General features: G+C 39.3%; 1 protein-coding gene across 3 annotated transcripts in view; it reads right to left on the bottom strand.

Annotated features, from left to right (window-relative positions):
- cadm1b (cell adhesion molecule 1b) overlaps nt 1–21,408 on the bottom strand; it is a 274,258-nt gene that overhangs the window by 22,780 nt on the left and 230,070 nt on the right. For 2 of the 3 annotated variants that reach the window (XM_054742548.2, XM_054742549.2), the window contains one exon: nt 9,170–9,220. The exons of the other annotated variant lie outside the window; for it this stretch is intronic. In XM_054742548.2, the coding sequence (XP_054598523.1) occupies nt 9,170–9,220 (51 nt within the window). The remainder of the gene's footprint in view (nt 1–9,169; nt 9,221–21,408) is intronic. 3 annotated transcript variants of the gene reach the window in all.

Here is a 21,408-nt window from a genome sequence, read left to right as displayed (position 1 = left end):
ACAACAAAACAGAAGATGATTCCAAAACTCTGGTGTTTTATTCTTATATGCTTTTTGTTGTGAAGTAGATTTTTATCCATTCATGGCCCAGATAAGAGCCTGCAAGTATAAGGGCCTCGGCACCTTCAAATAATAAGGCAGGGGGGCTCGTGTGCACTTAAAAACGCGTCAAAGTGCAAAAAAGCTCTTTCAGCGGCTATCCCGAGTTATTGCTTTGAGTGCTGAAGGGGGGAAAACGTGCATCAATATTTTTATCAACTCCAGACTTATGAACAATTTTCTGAGCCTTCAGGAGGAAAATGAGAGGAACAAATATGTGATTCTGGAAAGCAGGATGAGAATTTACTTCTGTCGTCTTAAGATGAATCAGCAGAGTTCCTGCAGTCACCTGATCTGCAGGGACATGTGTGTTCTGAATCAAGTCTACAACATAATTCCTTGTTTCATGTTTTCCTGTTAGCTCTGCTCAACATTGTGGGTTTACTGGAGGCTTACCTTGGATATGATGTTCCTGCTTTGGATCATCTATGAGCATCTGAGGAGCTTAAGCGTCCGTGTTCCTTTAGAGCTAAATATTTCTGGTTAAATTCCTCTTTCTGCCCCGAAAAACTGCAACCTCCGACGAAGAACTGGTGACCTACTGTTCTGATTTCAGCTGTAAGTATCTACTGACTCTCCTGGGAAGAATGATGAACTTAACTCATGCAAAAATAGAATTTTAAACGAGAAAATACTTCTGTAAATGGTGAAATATGTCTGGTATTTTTATCAGAGGGGAAAATGTTAGAGATGTGTTCTTCAACTTTGTGTTGATTCAAGACATCAACTCATATCTCAGCTTTTATGTAAAAAATAAAAAAAAATATGTAAAGAGGAAGAAGGGCCTGAAAACTTTCAAACACATAAAAAGAACGTTCTTCTGAAATCGGTGGACTACACACACACACACACACACACACACACACACACACACACACACACACACACACACACACACACACACACACACACACACACACAACTGAACAACCTGATGTTGTAATATACTGTGAGACTTTCTGATCATGAACAACATGGAGGACAAACAACAGTTAAACGATACATTGAGACATTATCTCTAAAGGCATACAAAATTTAATTAATGAAAGTTTTTGTGGCAAATCTACAGGACAAGCTAGGTTTTGAATGCAAACACGGTCACAGAACACTCACCCCTCCCCTCGAGTGTTTTGCTGGAACTGGAAACCCCCGATGCCCGACAAAACAAGATCGAGCTAAACACCAGTCGCTGTTTTTTTTATGTCCAAACGTCTTTTGTTGTCCGTGACTGCAAGGGGTGTTTTTCGTTTTGGGACTCTGGTAGTTTGTCTTAAGTTGAAGGGAAGAACTCTCTTTTGACAAAAACATAATCAACAACTTTGTTATTACCAATAATAATGTGAGCCCAATGTTCAATCGATCTGTGAAATGACAATGTTATTAATTGATATTATAATCTGTGATCAGTAGTAGTTTACAAGTTATTATAATCTTGGACATTTGCACTAGACACTAAAGACACGTAATATTAAAAGTCACATGACACGTTTCCTTTTGTCTTTGAGGCGTGGTTTTCTGTGGTGTTTGTATAAACCCTCTTTTGCATGTCAAATTCTGATTCGCCAGTAAACCAAAATATGACAAATGGGGCAGCAGTAGCTCAGGTGGTAGAGCGGGTTGCCTCATGATCGGAGGGTCATGGGTACGATTCCAGCTCCCGCCAGGGGTATCCTGCTGTTGTGTCCTTGGGCAGGACACTTCACCCAACTTCCCTGTGTCAGTGGTGGTCAGAGGGGCTGACAGCGCCAAATGGCAGCCTCGCCTCTGTCAGACCTCCCCAGGGCGGCTGTGGCTACAAGTAGCTTACCATCACTGGCAGTGTGTGAATGTGAGTGTGGAAAGCATCTTTGAGTGTCTAGAAAAGTGCTATATAAGTTCAAAGCATTATTATTATTATTATTATTATTAATTATAAAAACTAACCCACGCCAACTTTTCTTTAGTTCAAAGCATTCTAGAGGAGTCTCGGACAGGCCATCCAGATTCCTCTTCAGCCAAAAGAACCTCGACAAGCTGGATAAAATCTGTTGCAAATTACACCAGACCGCAACGGTTCCTTCAGAATAAAAGCTGAACCTCACGACCCCTCCAGGGTCTCGGAGACGTCAGTGATAACCTGTCATGACCTGGAAGCATTCCAAGACTAGTTTGGTCGGCACCGCTGCTTTTCTACCGGCTTCGGTTCCAAGGATGGTCCACGAGGACCTCAACATTCTGGATCTAATCGGAGGCTTCCCCTGGGTACAGAGACCGACAGATGGCGTTTCACGTGTGTTATAAAGCTCCTACTAAAGTTTAGAGTGAAACATTCACTCCCACTCAGAACTACCGGTAACTCCTCCGAATCCGCTGGTTCTGATAATAACATTCCACACACACCACCATCATATCATGTCTCACTCCACCTTAGTCTATCAGTACACAGAGTGTTAAGCTTGGTTTATGCTTGACGCATTTACTTTCCGCGTGGTGATGCGGCTCGCGGATGGAACGCGCTTCACATCTTGCAGCGTTTATGGTTCATGCGGCTTGTCTCTGCGGTGAGCCAATATTCTCCCAAACTGTAGGGGGCAGCATGGAGCTCTACGGCATGCATCCAACACTACACCATAGTAGAAGTAAAAATTACTGTTGTTTACAAAATGGCATTCCAGCATTTTTTAACAGCATCCTCGTCTTTTCTGACAGTGCGAGCTATTTCTCTCCAAGAATTATTAACAACATGTTTATCACGGTGATCTTTGAGAGCTGAATCATACAAATGTCTGTATTTACGAACCTCTGCCATACTAGTTCTTGCCGGTCCGCCATGTTTCTCCGCGTCCGACCGTCCGCGTGGTTAGAAATTTTCCTAGGTGCGCGTTGCGGAAATTTTGGGCCATGCGGAGGCGCGGTGGAGGGGCGTGGTTGTTAAAATGACGCAATTTCGCTGCGCGGAGCCGTGCGGACGCGTCAAGCATAAACCAATCTTTAAAGTTAGTCTTGTTTAAATTATGTAGAAATAAATTTCTTAACTATTTTAAACATGACTCTCTCTTTCCTTGGAGTTATTATGAAGTGTCACTTAATCTCTGCAATAAAAAGTTCAGATCTTCTGGTTAAAATAGTGAAAGATCCATCAGACTGATAGTTCATATTTCTATGGAATCTCACTTTTTATGGTTCATAAGTAAGACGTAAACTACCCATCCTTTACAGTTTTCAGCTAATTTGTTCTCCAAATTTTCACTGGAGCTTCTGCGGAGAATATGCTTTTAATTGTGTAACAATGATCTCTGAGTGTTTCTGAATAAAAGCAAAATTGTATTATGTATTATAATTCATCGTACACTTTTGTACCTTTATAGTAGCCGTACAGCACTTCCACTGTCAAACATGTAGGTGTTCAGCCAAAATTTAGCCACCAGTTAAATGTTGAATCACTGGACTGCAGTTTTAGACAACCGTTTACAACACTGTCACCTGCTTTTGTCGGGACTTTGTCTCCCTGTTGTCCACGCTTCCTGAATCCAACAGATTAGGACCGACAGATCCAACATGGGACACCATCGGACGGAAACTGAAGACAGGAAATCAGCATAGCAGTCCAGGGTCCAAATCCAGAATATGAAGGTAATTGGTATCTAGTTATTGGAATCTGGTTTTCCACAAATTAGTTTTAATTATCATGACTGTTTTAATTTGATCAAAATATTAATGTTTATATTACAGTGAACTAGGGGTGTAACGGTTCGCTAAAATCGTATTCGGTTCGGTTCAGTTACTATTACATTTATTTATTTAATATCTTAAGTGGCTCCTATAGTGAGCAGAACCAGGTGTCATCACAGGCTGCTGATCTAGCACGACGTCTTTAGTGATTTCACAGGTTATTTGCACAGCTATGAGTGTCACAGACAAGTGTTGTGTTTGACTGTTGATGCTCCGTGTTTTTATTTTTGCAGTGAGCCTTAAAAACTCACCTCACGCCACCCAGAGTTTCTTCTTTAAAACTCGTATTAAGTAATGAGCTTCTTCCATGCTGGATTTTTTGTTGTAGTATGAAATTTTTACATCAATTGTCCCAGGGGAAAAGTTCAGCAGACGTGTTTGTTTACATTTTTGCCGCTGCGTGCCTGCAGTATGAGAGAAGGGAGGGAGGGGGTGAAGCAACGCTCCGTTCAGCGTCTCTACAGGCTCCATCGACTGCCAGCCGGTTTGATCCGCTCTGAAAGGCGTTGATCAGAATTTGCAGATCACATTTTTTAAACGGAGATTGGGTGCATGCAGCCATCATGCGTCACTCAATATAGCGTCCGGGTGGAAACTCACCTAGGAACTTTTATCTGCTGCACCTAAACCATGCAAATAAAAGTTAATTATTTAACGGAAAAAAATAAACCTAAATGGTACGAAAGTGGACTGAACTGGTCCAGTGCATCCCATGACGCAGTGCATATGTATAATAAAAAAATAAGTCCTGATCCAGTAAACCAGTTATTTTTCTTATGCATTAACCAACCACTTTTATGTGAAATAAAGGACCACACCAATAAAGGAACAATTTGTAAGAATTCTATAAGTGAAATAACAAAACAGTCTAATGAAGATTTTAAGCTAATTTGGCTTTTTTATTTTTGGCTGGCTGAGGGGCTTGTCACTTTTCCTCCTTTCAAAAAAAAACAAAGGAGGGAAGTAGTTTCCGTTTAAAATCTGAGACAGTTTGCAGAGACTCCGCTGAGCTAATGCTACAGCGCTAACATTTGGGATTTGACACGGAGCAAAAAGCTCCAGAGTTGTTTGAAGAACCAAAACCAGTAAACAGAAGCAACCCAGAAGTTATTTCTTGTACCCCTAAGAAGCCACAACATCATTTTGTTTTACTCTAAAATCAGGTGAAGAACTATAATGGTCGGCTAACAGCAAGATGACAAACCACCACACTTCCTCCAATGCCAAAGAAATATTACCATAATAAGTGTAGTAAATGGTTCCTACCACAAAACACCCAATGGTGCCAACACCAAATAAGTTAATGTATTTATCTACATATCAACTTACTGTGTATGACTTGTCTTTGCTTGTCATCTAGACTCTTCTGGTGCTGGTCTGTAGTGGTAAAAGCTAGGAAACTCATGAAACGGCAGTGAGAAAGTAACGTTTTGCTTAAAAAAAAGGGCTGCAGTACCCACATTTGACCACAGGATGTCAATCTTACTTCATTCTTACATATCACACCGTTACTTTTTGGCCCTTTCCCGTAAAACCAATCATTTATGCAAAAATGAAGAACTGTTTCTGGAAGAAAGAGATTGTATTGAAGTTTCAATATGCTAATTTGGGAAGTTCTACGTGTTCTTGTGTAACTAGTGGAGCCAGCTTGTCACAATATAATACGCAGGTCATACTGATGTCAAATTTTCACCAACAAACAACCAGAAAGTAACCTTTCATTTGCAGACATAAACCCACCATCTGTCCGGCCTCAAAATCCAGAAAGTTCTGCCAGTTCTTGTTACCGAACAAGAAGCCACAACATTCTCATCCAAAGTCTAATGTAGACTCCTGCATTTTCACTCTGAGTAAAAGTCATCTTGAATTATAAATAACCTTAAAGCTCATAAGTTGAAATAATCATATGCGTGGAATGAACAAGAAGTTTAAATCAAATGTTTGAATAAGCTGCGCTTACATCAGTGATGGGTTTAAAATGAATATTGCTCCTGCAATGATCCATTTCAGATCTACACCAGATCAATACGTGTGATTTAACAAAAGTTAATCTATCAATATACTCATACACACTGTAATAAGATAGTTATTAAGGATTACATTCACTTCCCGATTAATTCAGTTTTCAGCGGACTCCTGATTCGGCCAAATCGGGGAAGAAGCGATTTTGAAGCCATCCTATCTTTTGACCTCTGGTCAAAGGTGCTCTGCAACGCTACGCGTGACATCAGACAAGCGGATCTTCTAAGAGCCGAACAAACAGACAAACGCAAACAAGCATTCCAGCTTCCTGTCATCACCTGGCGATATCTCAGACTAGACGGGTCCTATCGGAGCTAATCTACGGGTTCCTGATACCGAGAGGTCCACTCCACCGGCAGTGACCAACACGACCTCTCGACCCCCTGGATCGCACGAGCATCTCCACATAAGGGTGCGTAGATTCGACACAGATTACGTCGGATGGTTTTTATAAACAAATCTCTAGATTCCCAAACATACAGCCATATTATTTTACAACCCAGACTTCACAAATTCTCTCTGACGCTTAAGAAAGGTTTTGCTAAAACTTCTAGCTTCCATTCCAGCATTTCACACCTCACCTCATATCACTTCCTATCCATCACATCACATTTCATTATTCATATCTAGTCATGTATAATCATTAGTTTAGGGAAAAGTAATAAATTCATTTTTATAAACTATATACCTGACTGTGTCTGAATTAACATGAAGTGTTTTTATGGTCCTTGAATAAGTAAAGAAAACTAGAATATTCTGATTAAGCATTCAAAGATCAATCAGGTTGCTATTTTATATTTATATGGAATTATACCATCTTATTGATCGTTTTAATAAATATAGTCAATAATCAACGCTACACTGACCTAGATGAGGTCTAACGGTGTCCTCACGCCAAAGTATTTTCTAGTGTGTGTACACAAAGAGCCCTCATGTTAACATCCTTGAGGCTCAAAATGCAAAAAATATAAATAAATAAAAAAATTTAATAAATAACAGCATAACCATTGAGTGATTTACTAAAATCTTCACCGGCCCCCACAGCAGCTCATCCAACAGGCTGCTTGTGAGGACACAGGTAGATCTTTCACCCAAATAAAGGCCCTCACTGATGCTGACGACTGAAACTCAAATAAACTCACATTCTTTTTTTTATCTAAATCCCGTTTAAAACGTTTGAGAATAGACGGGAAGGAAAACACAAATCCAGACTCCACAACATGGAGCAACATTCGTACCAGCCTACTGGAGACACTTGCATCAAGCACGCCTGAAGGGATTCTTGAAGTGATCAAAAAGAACTGTGGCACGATTCACTACTGAGACCTTCTTTGACACTTTTGTGTCCTGTTTCAGGGCTTTGATCAGCTGATGAACTTGTTAAGGTTCAAATTTACACATACCTGCTTACAATGCAAATAATTTTCATTTCTTCTCCATCATTTGGATTTTCCTCTGGAGAAAGCTAATCTGTGTTTCAAATGTACAGTTCAAATCAATTTAAACTCCTAAAAATCACAAGCAGAATTTATTTGCATCCATAAACGATGCTTTTATTTGAATACGGCAGCTCTCTGGCTCCTAATAAAAATTTAAAAAATGAAGTGGTGTTGATGGTGGTCCTTCCCTTAAACTCTAAGTAGGGTATTGTGCTGTTTACTTACTGTTTGGCAAGAGGCAAATGCTATACTATGCAGCTATGCTAATTAAAGTAATGCTAAACAACCTTCCACAAGCCAGCTTAGAATCGCCCTGTGACAGGGTATTTAGGAAGTACCAAACTGCAAGAAAGCTCAATTACATCCTCCCAGTGTGTTTCACATAAATCACAGTAAATCCTCTTTCAGGCCTGTCTTTCTTAAAAGAAATTACTGGAATGGTACGGCACAAAGAGACGGCTGCATCGGGGTGACTCACCAGAAAAGAGCTTATGAAAATCTGCAGAGTAATGCACAGATGTGCAAAGAGACTTCCTGTTTGACTCTGCCACACCCAGAAGGAGGCAGAGAGCTGAACGGGGGGGCTTTACCCGTGCGGCACGATCACTGGCGTGCAGCTTGGCAGATTTGTTGGTTGAAGCAAAGAGGGAGCAGGTTTAGTGTGAAGCTTCTGAAGAAAGACTCACAAACGGGGTCCTATTTTTAGCGAAAACACACACAATACAGACGCATACAGCTAAAATATTTGATCAAATGAGTGCATAAATGAATGTTATCTGAAGGCTGCCTCATTAGAATATTTCAGCTTTTGATGCACTCTTGAGTTTTAAACTTATTATTGGTCGCTCCAGATTTGTATGGCTATGAATTGCAGAGTGCCCGTGACAAAAGAGCAAAATTGCCGTATCTTTATAGCTGCTATTGATAAGTTGATCTATTCTTTAAGGATATTTTTGTATTAAAATGTCACATTCTGGCATATCCAAATGTCAACTCCCAGGGTTGCCTCACCATCTGTCAAGCCTTAACTCTGCGTTTGAAAAAAAATCCCCATTAGCCTAAAAAAAGGAATATATATATATATATATATATATATATATATATATATGGTGGTTAATATTGAGATGAATTTCTGCAACAGTGGTAAATCAAAGAAAGCATGATGCCAAGAGGTTGACATACTAAAAGTGCTGCAAATCAACTACCTTTGATTCAATTCGCATGTCTGCGAGAAAATGGGTATTGATGTTTTTGCAGCCTCGCACTGACAAAATCTGACTGGCGTTCGTAGATCTAAAGGGCATTATAACATGATGGATGAGCCAGTTGAGATATAGCTGCAGATTGGTGATAAGCTAACACGGCAGCAAAGCAGTGTCTCCCAAATTTCCTCTGATCAAACATGTGGACGGAAAAAAGTCGTGTCAGATGTCTCTGACACCTGTGCAGCGATTATCAACAGAGCTATCTCGTTTAAACCGGCTAGCCATGGCTTCTGTTCACGGTAGGTGCAAGTTCTCCCTGAACCCATGCACACGCACACGCACACACACACACACACACACACACACACACACACACACACACACACACACACACACACACACACACACACACACACACACACACACACACACACACACACACACACACACACACACACATGTTGTGTTGGGCTCTTGAATAAACTCCACTCAAGCGATAATGTGGAGCAACAATCACCTTTTATTTAAGCCTCCTCGAGCTGTTCACATACCACACATTTCTCCCTAGCCAATAAGTACTGCCCCCTAGTGGCATATGCAAGTATATCAATATAGATTACACCACAACACACACACACACACACACACACACATGCGCGCTCTGAGAGGGACAGTAGTGGGGGAATACAGTACCTTGCGTGCTGACTGGGTTGGTGGTGGGTGTGGGGATAGTAGTGGGAGCATCTAGATGAAAAGAGTGGGAAAAAATAAAGAACATGTATAAGAAATAAAGGCAAGAGTAAAGAAAGTGACAACGTCATTGAAGATGAGAAACTGCACTATAAAAAGCAAACCATGCACCTGTTGAGTCTACTGTGAGTTAAGTGCATGTCAGTAGCTGTGTGCCCTTAAAATAATGGCTTAGCGTTGTTTTAAGTTTTGGAAGTGTAAACAAATTCCACGTGAGAACATTTTAAAGAGCATTGTTTAAACAGTGCACTGTTGTTGTCTGTGTTTTATTGCAAATATCTTAGAAAATTACCGTATAAAGCAATGAAAAGTAAATAAAAAATGTTTGTGAAAAAAAGTCGAGCTTGTTTAAAAAAAAGGGAAATTTTTACTTCCCAAATTTTATATTTTATACTTATAGTGACCTGTAAATGTTTAGTCATTAATTAAAGCCAAGAGCAAACCACAACTTTGCATTTAAGATTATTTTCAGGGGTAGAGTATAGGCTGGGCGATGGAACGATAGCAACATATATTTCAAAATAGCTTTTCATCGATAGACTTACGAGAACAGGTCGACAGAGCATCAGTACAAAGAACAGCGCCACACAGCGCAGTAGCAGCCAGACGGACGTGCAGCTAACTGCTGCTGTAGGTGATATGATACATGGCTGATAAAAGTAGAAATAATGGGTGTACCAAACAAGAAAAAAAAAATAGAAACATTATATAAGGGAGCATATTTTGGCTAGTTAATGTAGTAGCTGCGCTGATAATATAGCTGAGGCAATGTGGGTGGAAACCACCAATCTGTTAGAGCTGCATCACCAGCGCCACCTGCTGGAGCATAATGCTCTAATCTCAGACATAAGCAAATTAACGTAGATTTTCTTTAAAGTGACAATGTGTATTTTCCCTGGCGATAGGGGGCAGTACATAACTAAGCAAGCATATTTAAAAAAAAAATTGTATTCAAGTGAGCCCTAACCAATGGATGGCCATTAGGGTCAAAAATCCCTGGGAGTGCAACCTCCAGCAAAATGACAAGAACATTAGACTCCCTTTCATCACTTGCAGCGAGTGAAGAGGTAAACGTGTAAAACGACAACGTTAATGAATGGCAAAAGTTTTGGAACCATTTGTTACGAATCACTAAATGCATTTTGTCCTCACGGGCTCCCGTAGAAGGAAACATTGCATCTAATATGTCATCGCCCAGCGACTTAAACCCACCCCCATATATTTTGGACCTGATTTGTATGGCTAAACGTTACAAAACCTCCATTGTCTTTTAACAACTGGGCCTCATTTCATTCATTTTCAACAACATTTCGACTGATATTTCCAGAGATTAATGGTAAAAACTACACTGTCTCTTTAAACACCATGCCTGTGACATTTGTTTCAGTCCTCCACAAGAAGTGCTCCAGAACCAGAAGAGAAAGTCAAGACCAAACACACACATATCTTAGTAGACTAAATTAATCGATCTCTGCGCAATAAATTGCTACAGAGGGTATAAAGAATAAAATTTTTCGAGAATAGATGATGTCTGTTTTACTGTTTGGTCTTTTTCTTTGAAGGATGCTTAAATTTTCACTGACATAAAACAACTCTTTATATTTTCTTTTTATTGCTTATTCTGAAATAAAGCCATATTTAAAACAAGCAGAGAAAGTCAGAGAATTTATATTTGATGCCTGTTTTGAGTTTTTTGTTCTCAAATGCTTAAAGAATTTAGTTTAAAATGAACCTCTTTTATTTGTAAAAACAGGTAAATCATGTTTGACATGTTTAAATCTTTAAAATCACAAAAAATATTCTGATATCCTCAAATCGCACTTAAAAGTACCGGAGTACATGAAAGACTGACAAAAATAGTAATTTGTTTTCTAGTGTGATAAATAGATATTGACCAATCCGATCATTAATACTGCAATGCTGCATGGTGGCGCAGTTGTTAGCGCTGTTGCCTCGCAGCACGAAGGTTGCAGGTTCGAATCTCGACTGCGGCCTTTCTGCGTGGAGTTGCGTGTTCTCCCCATGCATGCGTGGGTTTCCTCCGGGTACTCCGGTTTCCCCCACAGATCACAACATGCCCTATAGGTTATAAATTGTTAGTCGCTTTGGATAAAAGTGTCTGTCAAATAAATAAACATAAACATAATAGGAATTTATTCCATATCCTAATCTAAAGGTTTTTTTTTACCTTTCACAATATTAGCAAATAAACACCATCTAGAAACGAAAAATTATCTTTTATACTAAATATCAACTATCTCTTCTTTTACTTGGTGGAAACAGATCTAAAATCTGAAAGACATTTACAGGCTCTGTTTATTTATTTACTTTCACTAGAAATACACAAATCGGGGGTTTCTTGAAGAAGAAGCCAGTAGTTGAACAGGATGAAAAAATTGCACATTTTAATGTTCATCTGTGTACCAGACATTTGTTTTTAAAAAGACTTTGGGGGTGGGTGGGGGGGGGTTGTTAAAGCATAAAGAGTGACCTGAGGTAAAAACTGACAGAATGTTTCAAACACAGCATGTTATATTTTCCATTGTTTATCAGCAAAAAAAAAAAAAAAAAAAACCAACAAAACTCCATGTGTTTCCTTTAATTGCACCAACGGATTGTCTTTGCAGATGAGAGGAAATAATAGTAGAACATAAACCATGATTGACCTTCCTTTTAGAGGTTAATTCCTGTCAGGTGTACTTTCTGTCACTTAACCTTGACAATTTGTGATTTTAACCAATGTTTAAGTTTAGGAAACAAAATTCCATTTTAGGATGTAGATCTATCCAGAAAAATTGAGACATTTGGCTATGTTTGCTTCAGAATACTTACTTTTTATTTTTAAAGGGGACATATTATGCAAAACTCACCTTGTGTGCTGCCATGTGGGTCTCTACTGCCTCTATAAACACTTTAAACATGAAAAAACACGTCCACCCATTTTCTGACAGTATTTGGTTTTAGGAATATGTGCCTTAAACAAGCCTTTGCAACAAGTCCCACTTGTGATGTCACAAATGAGGAAATTAGATTAGAACCACATCTCATGGGCAAGCGCTGCAACACTACACTGAGCCCCTCCCGGATATCGGAGTTTCTCAGCTTATAGCAGCCTGAGCGGGGTGGGTGGACTTGGCCAGCTTCAGCTTCTTTTCTTAACCCTTTGGTGCATAATGGTCACTACAGTGGACAGGTACTCAAAATTGTTATTTATTTGTTTTTGCTATTAAGCACAGCTGTTGAAGACTTTATTGTATTTGAGCCCCTCCATTTGGACTTCAGTAAGTCAAGCCAACATATTTCATGTTCAGAATGCACGTGGTCCACTAAGGTGGACCTGTAATAAATTATTTGTAAATTATAAAATTTTACAAAAAATATTTGTTGAAATTTGTTTCATTCACACCTAAAGATGAATGAAAAAAATTGTTAAAAAAATCATGGCTGAAGATTTCATAATTCATGCATCAAAGGGTTAAAGGTGTTGAACACTCGTTTAATAATACATTTGCAGTGGTCTAGTAGGAATGAATGCCTTGTAAGTCATACACAGGGAAAAAAACTGAAGCACCATTATCAGCGCGGAGAATTCAGCTGGAAGAGAAAATATCTTCAGACAGCAGGATGTGGGCTCTTCTTTCCTCATATTTGGACATTTCGCCTCAGACTGGATAACAGTATCATGACTCTTCCACTGACTTCATTTGCTCTACAACATTGATGTTTTATCTCCACAAATAACACAAATCTGAAGGAGTTTTGCCATTTTCTGGAGTTGCTCATGCTAACGGTTAGCTTCTAGACGTGTTCTGCTGTTTCCTGGATGCTAAACCAATAACAGTCTTTCCTGTTGTGAGCTAAAATTGGTGAGTCCATGAGTGTTAAGTGACAGTATGATGTAGATCTGTCTGACTTTTCAAATCCTACCATTTCCTTGTCTATTTTCTATCAGAAGCTAATGCAGGAGGTAGGTGTAGGAGACCATTTCCATGTTCAGCCTGCATGAAAAACTCAGAGTAACCACTTATAATCTGAAATAATATTTAAAATGTATTTTCAGTGGTCTACACCTTTACAGTGACAGAGCCCTGAGAAAGGCTCATTCTGGAAGGTACTGAAAATGTCCAAAATAAAACTGCTGAAATCACTTTATGTGAGAGTGACTTAGTGCAAAGAACTCCATAAACACATTTTATATTGACCACAGAATCATTAAACCTCATAGAAATTACAATATATTTATGTTTATTCATTTAGGAGACGCTTTTATCCAAAGCGACTTACAATTTCTAACCTATATATTATAGATATATATTATATAATGCATCTAGGATTTGACTGCTGGGGAAAGAGAGTATCCAACATTTCATGGAGCAATAGTAATGTGATGGGCAAAACATTCCCCCAAAATCATGGAAATTCCTAATATCTCACTGTCACAACATATTTTATCATAAGCATCATTTTTTTTAAATATCTAGCAGCAAATAAGGAATAATAGTGTCTGGTATTGACATAAAATTTATTATGACTTTCCAGAGTCTCAATTATTAACCCAGCCAGTAAATTAAAGGGCTTTATTTTCCCGCTGCAACACCGCAGAGTCCGAACAGCATCCTCTCTGCTTCGCAGAGCACTTATTACACCTGTCGCTAACCTCCAACAAAATAATCAGGGAGACAAAATGAAGGGCAATTCAGGAATGCAACAGCACTAAGGAGAACTTTCAGCCCGGCTCATCAGGGGAATATTTTCCCGGCTCTGGTGCAGAGGGAAGATAGCACGACCCCTTGCTGTGGGAGAACTGCAGCAAGGGAAATTGGCTGTTTCCATGCCTTTACTGTCTGCACTCCATCAAAAGGCAGCAGTGGGGGACCACACACTCCCAAACTAATGATAAAACATCAAGGACAGCATAATGTTGCCGCTGGGGATGGAGTGTGTAGCAGAGGTGCTGTTGATGGTGGTAGGGGGGTATCAGGAGCAGATTCTCGTCTGACAGTATTTGGAGATGGGGGGGTGGGCTGGATTTCTTTCCCTGTGACCGAAGGCAGTGTGATAGCTGAAATGTCAGTGTCTGGAAGAGGGGGAAATTGGCCATTCAGGGATGAGGGTCTTCACAAAAGCAGGGATAGGATGTGGCACGTATTATATCCCGACGAACACAAATTCTCCGTGGGCAATTTCCAGGCTGGATGACTCTGGGCTCAGCGTTATGAGGGCTGAAATATGAGTGTATTTTGGAGAAGCCATATTTTCGGGGACTATTTGTATCAGTGATCAATTTGATGTGAGCAAATTTAACCATAAAGCGAAACAATGTAGGAACATTTTTTTATCCATGCCTGCTTAAATCTGCCTGCCCACCTGACAGCGGGGAAGGTGTTTTTGCTTGTTTTCGTTTTGCTCCCTTATTTCTTTTTGCTTAACAGTTCCTTTGGCATAATTTTTTTCTTTCTTTTTTTTTAAATGGTGGCATTCTGCAATAAAACAAAGAAAAGTGTGTAAGAGATTATGCACGTGATACAATTTACCTAATGAATTCTTCTTGTGTGGAAGAATAATCTGCCTCTGGGGTGTTGACGGTCGTTCCGCGGTTTATTGCAATGTGATTCACAAGGACATCATTTCCCAACAGCCTTTTAAAAGAACAACGAGAGCCATAAGTCCTGTCTGCTCGTGTTGTGTCAAAACCCCGACAAACCCCCAAATTTCCGCCGCCTTGTGAGTCTTCGACTTTTCGCCCATTGAGGATTTATAGGTCAAAAAGTCAATTGGGGGCTGAAGTGTGGCGGTAAAAGCAGCGGCAGTGTGTGAGTTATGGCGCCGGGCTGCCACTGCTCTCTGGCCACTTCATCCACCAGCCAGGGGGCTAAATTTAAAGGCCGTTGCAGACAGACCCTCGTGGAGATCAGCGTGAGAAGCCTCTTTCTCAGCCCTTCGACCGACTGCATACAACGTGCTCGGCACAAAGGCAGTTGATTTGTCATGGATTTACATCGGCCTCCCACCCGTCCGGGCTGTCGCGCAGTGAAAGGTCATTAGTCTTTCAGAAATAGGACGAGCCTGGAGGACCAACGGAGGTGGCAGGAGAGCCAAAAGTGAAATTGATGGACAATTCGCCCTTGCTCCTATCAATAACTTGCACAAGCAAATATTTATCAAGCACAAAACAACTTGTTGAAGTAAAACCATTTGTTCCGTGCTCATAGTCGGACAACAGGCTCGGTTCGACAGCTGTGTGATGGATTTAATTGGATCTTGTAAGCTGGAAATGGAAGCTAAATTGAGCAGGCTTGGGAAAGGGATGCACAAGGTTATCATTCTAAGACCAATCAATGCTGCAGAAACTCACACTCATTAAGCTACTGTAGCAAGCGTGATTAGTCTGGGACAACAAATCCTCACGCGGACCAAAACACGATTTTCTCTGGCATTAAATCCTCCAGAAAAGAGGAGTGGGAGTCACTGTAATAATTATATGCAGTTTGAGCACCTTTTTACCAATCTCCTGTGTCTCGTTACAGAGAGTCGAGGTCATAGATCTTCCTAAAACTGGTGCACTAGAGAGATCCTGTTTAATGGAAATTGGTAAAATATGTTGATATGAAGTTACTAATTGAAGGAGTCATGACCAAAACGACAAACACCGATACTTTAGGTTTTACTCTAAACCTCTGAGCCTTTTCTTCCAGTTGCTTTTATTCATTCATATAAGTGTTACGAGTACAGAGCGTCAATCAAATGATACATGAATTCAACAGCAGTAGAAACGCATAACACATGAGTTTAGTTTAGTGTCTGGACTATTAGACCCCACAGATCTGTGTAGGTGCATAAAAAAGGTGTATTTTTTCTGACTTGTTTCTGAATCACCAAAAAGAGAACTATACTTGTAAGATCAGGGGAATCTTTACTCGGCTATTAGAACTTAAGTTGTGAAAGCTTGATAATCTGAGTTGAGTGAGCTATTTAGCAGCATATGCTGTCCTTTTGTTTGGGAGTGATCATCATGGGTCCGTTGGGAGTGAGCAGATGTCATCCTCCGCCTGGCGGAGCACCATGATGAATAACCATAGAGTGCTCAGAGTCACAGGAAAACCTACGCCATGGTGGCAAACACGTGGGCTCTGCCCACTTGCGCTTTACTGCTTCTGAGCACGTTTGGATTTCATTGGTTGCATTGGTTTTAATTAGCTGTATATTTTTAATTTTAGAGTTCAAATGTCTTGAATAAAGGTTCTTTTGAAAGTTATAAACAATTATTAGATAACTTGTCAATATCTCTTTGTAGAAATTTTGTTTGAAGAAATAGAGATTAGTTCAACATGGATTGACAAGCTAATGGCTAGTCTAAGAAGAACAAAGATCAAAGCAGGCATTTTGAACAAGGATAAACTGCAAATAAACTTCCTTCCAAAGGTTCTTGTTTGATGTTAAAGGGAACACATTGTACATAAAACTTTTTGCACCCTTTAGTGCTGCTTCTAACGCTCTAAACCTGAAAATAAAAACATCCATCCATTTTCTGTCAGTGTTTTGTTTTAGGAACTATGGGCCTAAAACAAGTTGTTTCAAAAAGTCCCTGTTTGTGATGTCACAAATTGGGAAATTTCCATAGAACCACTTCTCATCTCTCCAGGTTAGAGGAACAACAGTTCTACTCTGAGCTCTTTCTGTATATCAGACTTTTCAGCTTATAGCAGCATGAGTGGGGGATGGGGGCATGGCCAACTCTAGCTTATTTTTTTCTTAAAATGACAGAACCCTGAAACAGCTCATTCTGGAAGGAACTGAAAATGTCTAGACTAAAACTACTAAAATTACTAAATGTGAGAAAGATTTTATGGACCATAGGAGCCATTTAAGATTTAAAAAAAGTTACTGGCTTTGTTACTTGTTATATTTTTATATTTTTGACAATACATATTACAATAAAGTTGCTAACGTCAAACTAGAATACTATACTAATTAGTATATAATATTTACTTTATTCTATATGAGAGAATCTTGCATTCACTGCTTTAAAACAGCATCCATTCACCGAGCCACTAGCCACTCTCTCCGTCCGCCAGGCGACACCTCCATTTGGTGTACTCTTCAAACAGGAAGTGTGGGGTTGGTAGGACTTTGGTAGGGGGGTGACTTACTCTTTAAGAAGTATATAAATCCTCCTTAATGTGAGCCGGCAGTTGTAGTTGGTAGTTTTTATTTAAGACTCAAAGAGTTGTGTTGAACCTACATACATGGATATAATGCTGATAAAATTATCAGTCTCTGAAAATCAACTAACCCATTTGACAAGCTGAATATTAGATGATGAGGAAATCAGTGTGTTTTAAATCAACATTCTGATGAAAAAGATTTTTTTCAAGCAACTGAAAAGGTTTCATCAAGGACGAACTGAAGTGCCGATGCTTTTCAGAATCCTTTGTACCGTGGGGATTTGGATTAGTGCGGTCCAGCTGTGTTCTAAACCACACATGGATATTCTTCCTGTGAATTTGTGCCGTCAGTAATAAGCAGCAAACTATTAATTTCAGAATTATTTTGGGAATAAAGGTATAAACGGTCAGTCCCAGGTTACTTTTACAAAAACAAAACATAACAAAACCTGCATTAGCTCAGGACAATCAGCACAAATGTTTTTTTTCCCTCCTTTTATTCTGACGGGATATTTTGCCCGAGACCTTGTCCCTCCATTAAAATCCTATTCACTGCTGCATCACACTCGGTGAGGTTTTTGTTGACGTGAATCCCTTCACAAAAATATATTTTTCTCTACAAATACACATTTCTAACTGCCACAAACACTGACTCATGAGCCAGACTAACAAGTGTTATGTTGGTGGTTTCTGACTGAGTTTAAGGCTGTCAGCGTGACCTAAACATGCTGACTGAGTAACAATTAAAACTATTTCAGCAAGCCTGCAATCGTCATTTTACACAAAACCCACGGAAAGCTGATGTAGCGTGATGAGAAACTACATATTTATTAAAAATGACCAATAAGATGCGACAATTCCATATGAATATGAAAAATCAACCTACTCGATCTTTGAATGTTTAATCAGAAGATTCTAGTTACTTTGGGTGTTTCTCAATGCCAAGGAACCTTGCCTTGATGTCTTGGCCCCACCTCGGTTGCCTAGGAGATATGTCATCGGAATCGCCAAGATGTGTTCCAATATTCATGTTCTTCCGAGGCATGTGTTCTCCGTTTGTTAGCCGTTTAGCTAGCTGAGTGAGGATACACGGGAGGTGTCTTGTAGCCTAGCCTTGGTCAACAGTTACCCAGAATACACTGCGGTATTTTCAAAAGGACGGTGGATCAGAAGCCAGCAGCTACTTCGGGGAAATTTTCAAGTTTAAAAGTAAGTCAGCTAATTAAAAATGTTTTTTTTTTTTAGATCCAAAGAAGTTATCTCTTGTTGGTTAGTTGCTTATTAGTTGCAGCTTCGGTGGCTAGCAGGTAGTAACTCACTTATACGTTTTATTTAATAAACATACACACAATTTAAAAAGTAAAAGTCTCGTTATATATTTATATTGAAACTAATACGCATAAAATATAACGTTGTCTCCGGTGTCACGTGAAGTTACGTGACCGCCGTGGAAGCCACGGTCACGTGATGCAACTCTGTTCCATTTAACCATTTTCTTTGACTAAGAAAGGACAGTGTCCTTGCAAGCAAGACGCCTGGCCTCGCAAGACTTCGCCTCACAAGACCAGGCACCTTGAAATTGAGAAACACCCTTTTAATTGTTCAGGGACCAAAAACACAATTCGTATTAATTCATTTGGAGTCAGGTACATAGTTCATAAAATTAATTTCTTTATTTTCCTTAAACTAATGATTATACATGACAAGATATGAATAATGATATGTGATGTAATGGGTATGACGTGATGTAATGTGATGTGTGAAATGTTGTAATGGAAGCTAGATGTTTTAGCAAAACCGTTCTTCGTATCTGAGAGAATTTGTGAAGTCTGGGTTAATTTTGCTGTTGTTTGGTGAGCTAAAGATTGTTTATAAATGTCATCCGACGCAATCTGTTGACCCTACGATACCCTTTTGAAGAGCTCCTCGTCCAGATCCAGGCGGTCACGAGGTCAGGATGGACATGGACCTCGAGGTACCAGGAACCTATAGATTAGCTCAGATAGGACCCGTCTAGTCTTCAGATATCTCCAAGTCGCAACAGGAACCTGGAATGCTTGTTTGCATCTAAGTCTGTTTGTTTGGCTATTAGAAGAGCCGTTTGTCTGACCTAAGTGAATGGTGTTTGTCTGATATCAGCCGCAGTGTTGCAGAGAGGCTTTGACTGGAGGTTAAAGGAGAAGATGGTTTCAAAATTGCTTCTTCCCCGATTTGGCCAAATCAGGAGTCAGCTAGAAACTGAATTAATCGGGAAGTAATTCTTATATTATTGAAACCATTTCTTATACACTCAACAAAAATATAAATGCAACACCTTTGTTTCACACATTCCAGGGTGGCCTTTTATTGTGGGCAGTGTAAGGTACACCTGTGCACTACTCATGATGTTGGATCAGCATGTTGATGTGGCACACCTGTGAGGTGGGATGGATCATCTCAGCAAAGCAGAAGTGCTCACTATCACACATTTAGACTGATTTGTGAACAATGTTTGAGAGAAATGGTAATATTGTGTATCTGGAATGAATTTTAGATCTTTAAGTCCATCTCATGAAAAATTGGAGCAGAAACAAAGGTGTTGCGTTTACATTTTTGTTCAGTGTACATCTTGGCAAATCACAATTTGACATGTTTGAGGGCTTTACCATAACATTCCTTCAGAAGCCACGCCTTCCTTCAGATACAAAGGTGGTGAATGAGAATGTTTTAAAACACATGTGAACTGAATATTAACATTAACAAGTATCTTACTGTAATGTGTATGAGTGTAGATATTGATTAATTTGTTAAATCAAACACATACTGATCTGATGTAGATAAGATCTGAACTGGATCAATGTAGGAACAATATTCATTTTAAAGCATCAGTGATTAAAGCACAGATTATTCTTCATTTGATTTAAACATCATGTTCATTCAACACATATGATTATTGTAACTTATAAGTTTTATGGTCATGTAGGAACTCCCAGGAGTTTGACTTTATTCAGAGTGAGAAAGCAGTTGTCAGGCTCCTGCCTCAGACCTTGAGGAAAGATGTTTTGACTTCTTGTAGTAGCGAGAACTGTGGTAAAGATTTGTTTTGGGAGTCGGAGGCAGACAGTTTTCGTGTCTGCAAATGAACGGTTATTTCTTGGTCAATATGATGGTGGAAAGTTGACCACTTGGTACATTACACTCATTTTCAGCTTTCAGTGTGACGCAATAAACGTCACAGGATGCGACTATGTTGGATGTGTTGGGTTTAAATTCCAGTGTTGGTGTCTGAACTTAAGCCAGACCTGCCAATCTGCATCAGCGTGAAATAACATGGTTCAAACTGAGGGGTAAACAGCTATTTATAACAGATTTAGCTTTGTTTAAGGAATGTTATGAAGGGAGTGAGAGGTTTAGAAATGTTTTTATGTGACTCAAACCAATAAATAAATTAAGCTTAAACATTTGGTTTAAAAAAACTCAATAATTCATAACATTTTCTTCTTATATATTTTTTATACTTTTGAATCTGCGCTTGGATGGATGCTGAAGGTTTCAATGGTCCTCATTTTACTTACATGTGTTAACCTTTGAGATCTATGACTCCTTTTTACCTCAGAAAACTTCCTTGCTTCAGAATTTGTGCAAATTTTGTCATTTATATTCAAACATTGCATGAAAACTAAGTACAGTAAGTCTCAAATATATAAAAAACAGACTTTCTAGTCAATTTTGTGTACTTTTGAATTGATATATGTCTAAAAGTGTTGAAATGACCACCGGTGAAACAGAAAAAATTTTGAATGTGGTGCAAAAGTTTGTTTATTTCAGTAATTGAACTTAAAGCTTGAAGCTAATCTTTTAGATAGAATCATTACATGCAAAACCAGATATTTCAAGCCTTTATTTATTATAATTGTGATGATTATGGCTTACAGCTTCTGAAAAGCCAACTTCAAAATCCCAGAAAATTAGAATATTGTGAAAAGATTTAATATTCTAGACTCAAAACTTGCTTGATATCACCTGTAAGTTGCTTTG

The sequence above is a fragment of the Nothobranchius furzeri genome, chromosome 13 (assembly GCF_043380555.1).
Source record: "Nothobranchius furzeri strain GRZ-AD chromosome 13, NfurGRZ-RIMD1, whole genome shotgun sequence".
Lineage (NCBI taxonomy): Eukaryota > Metazoa > Chordata > Actinopteri > Cyprinodontiformes > Nothobranchiidae > Nothobranchius > Nothobranchius furzeri.
This window is presented reverse-complemented; position numbering and strand designations above follow the sequence as displayed.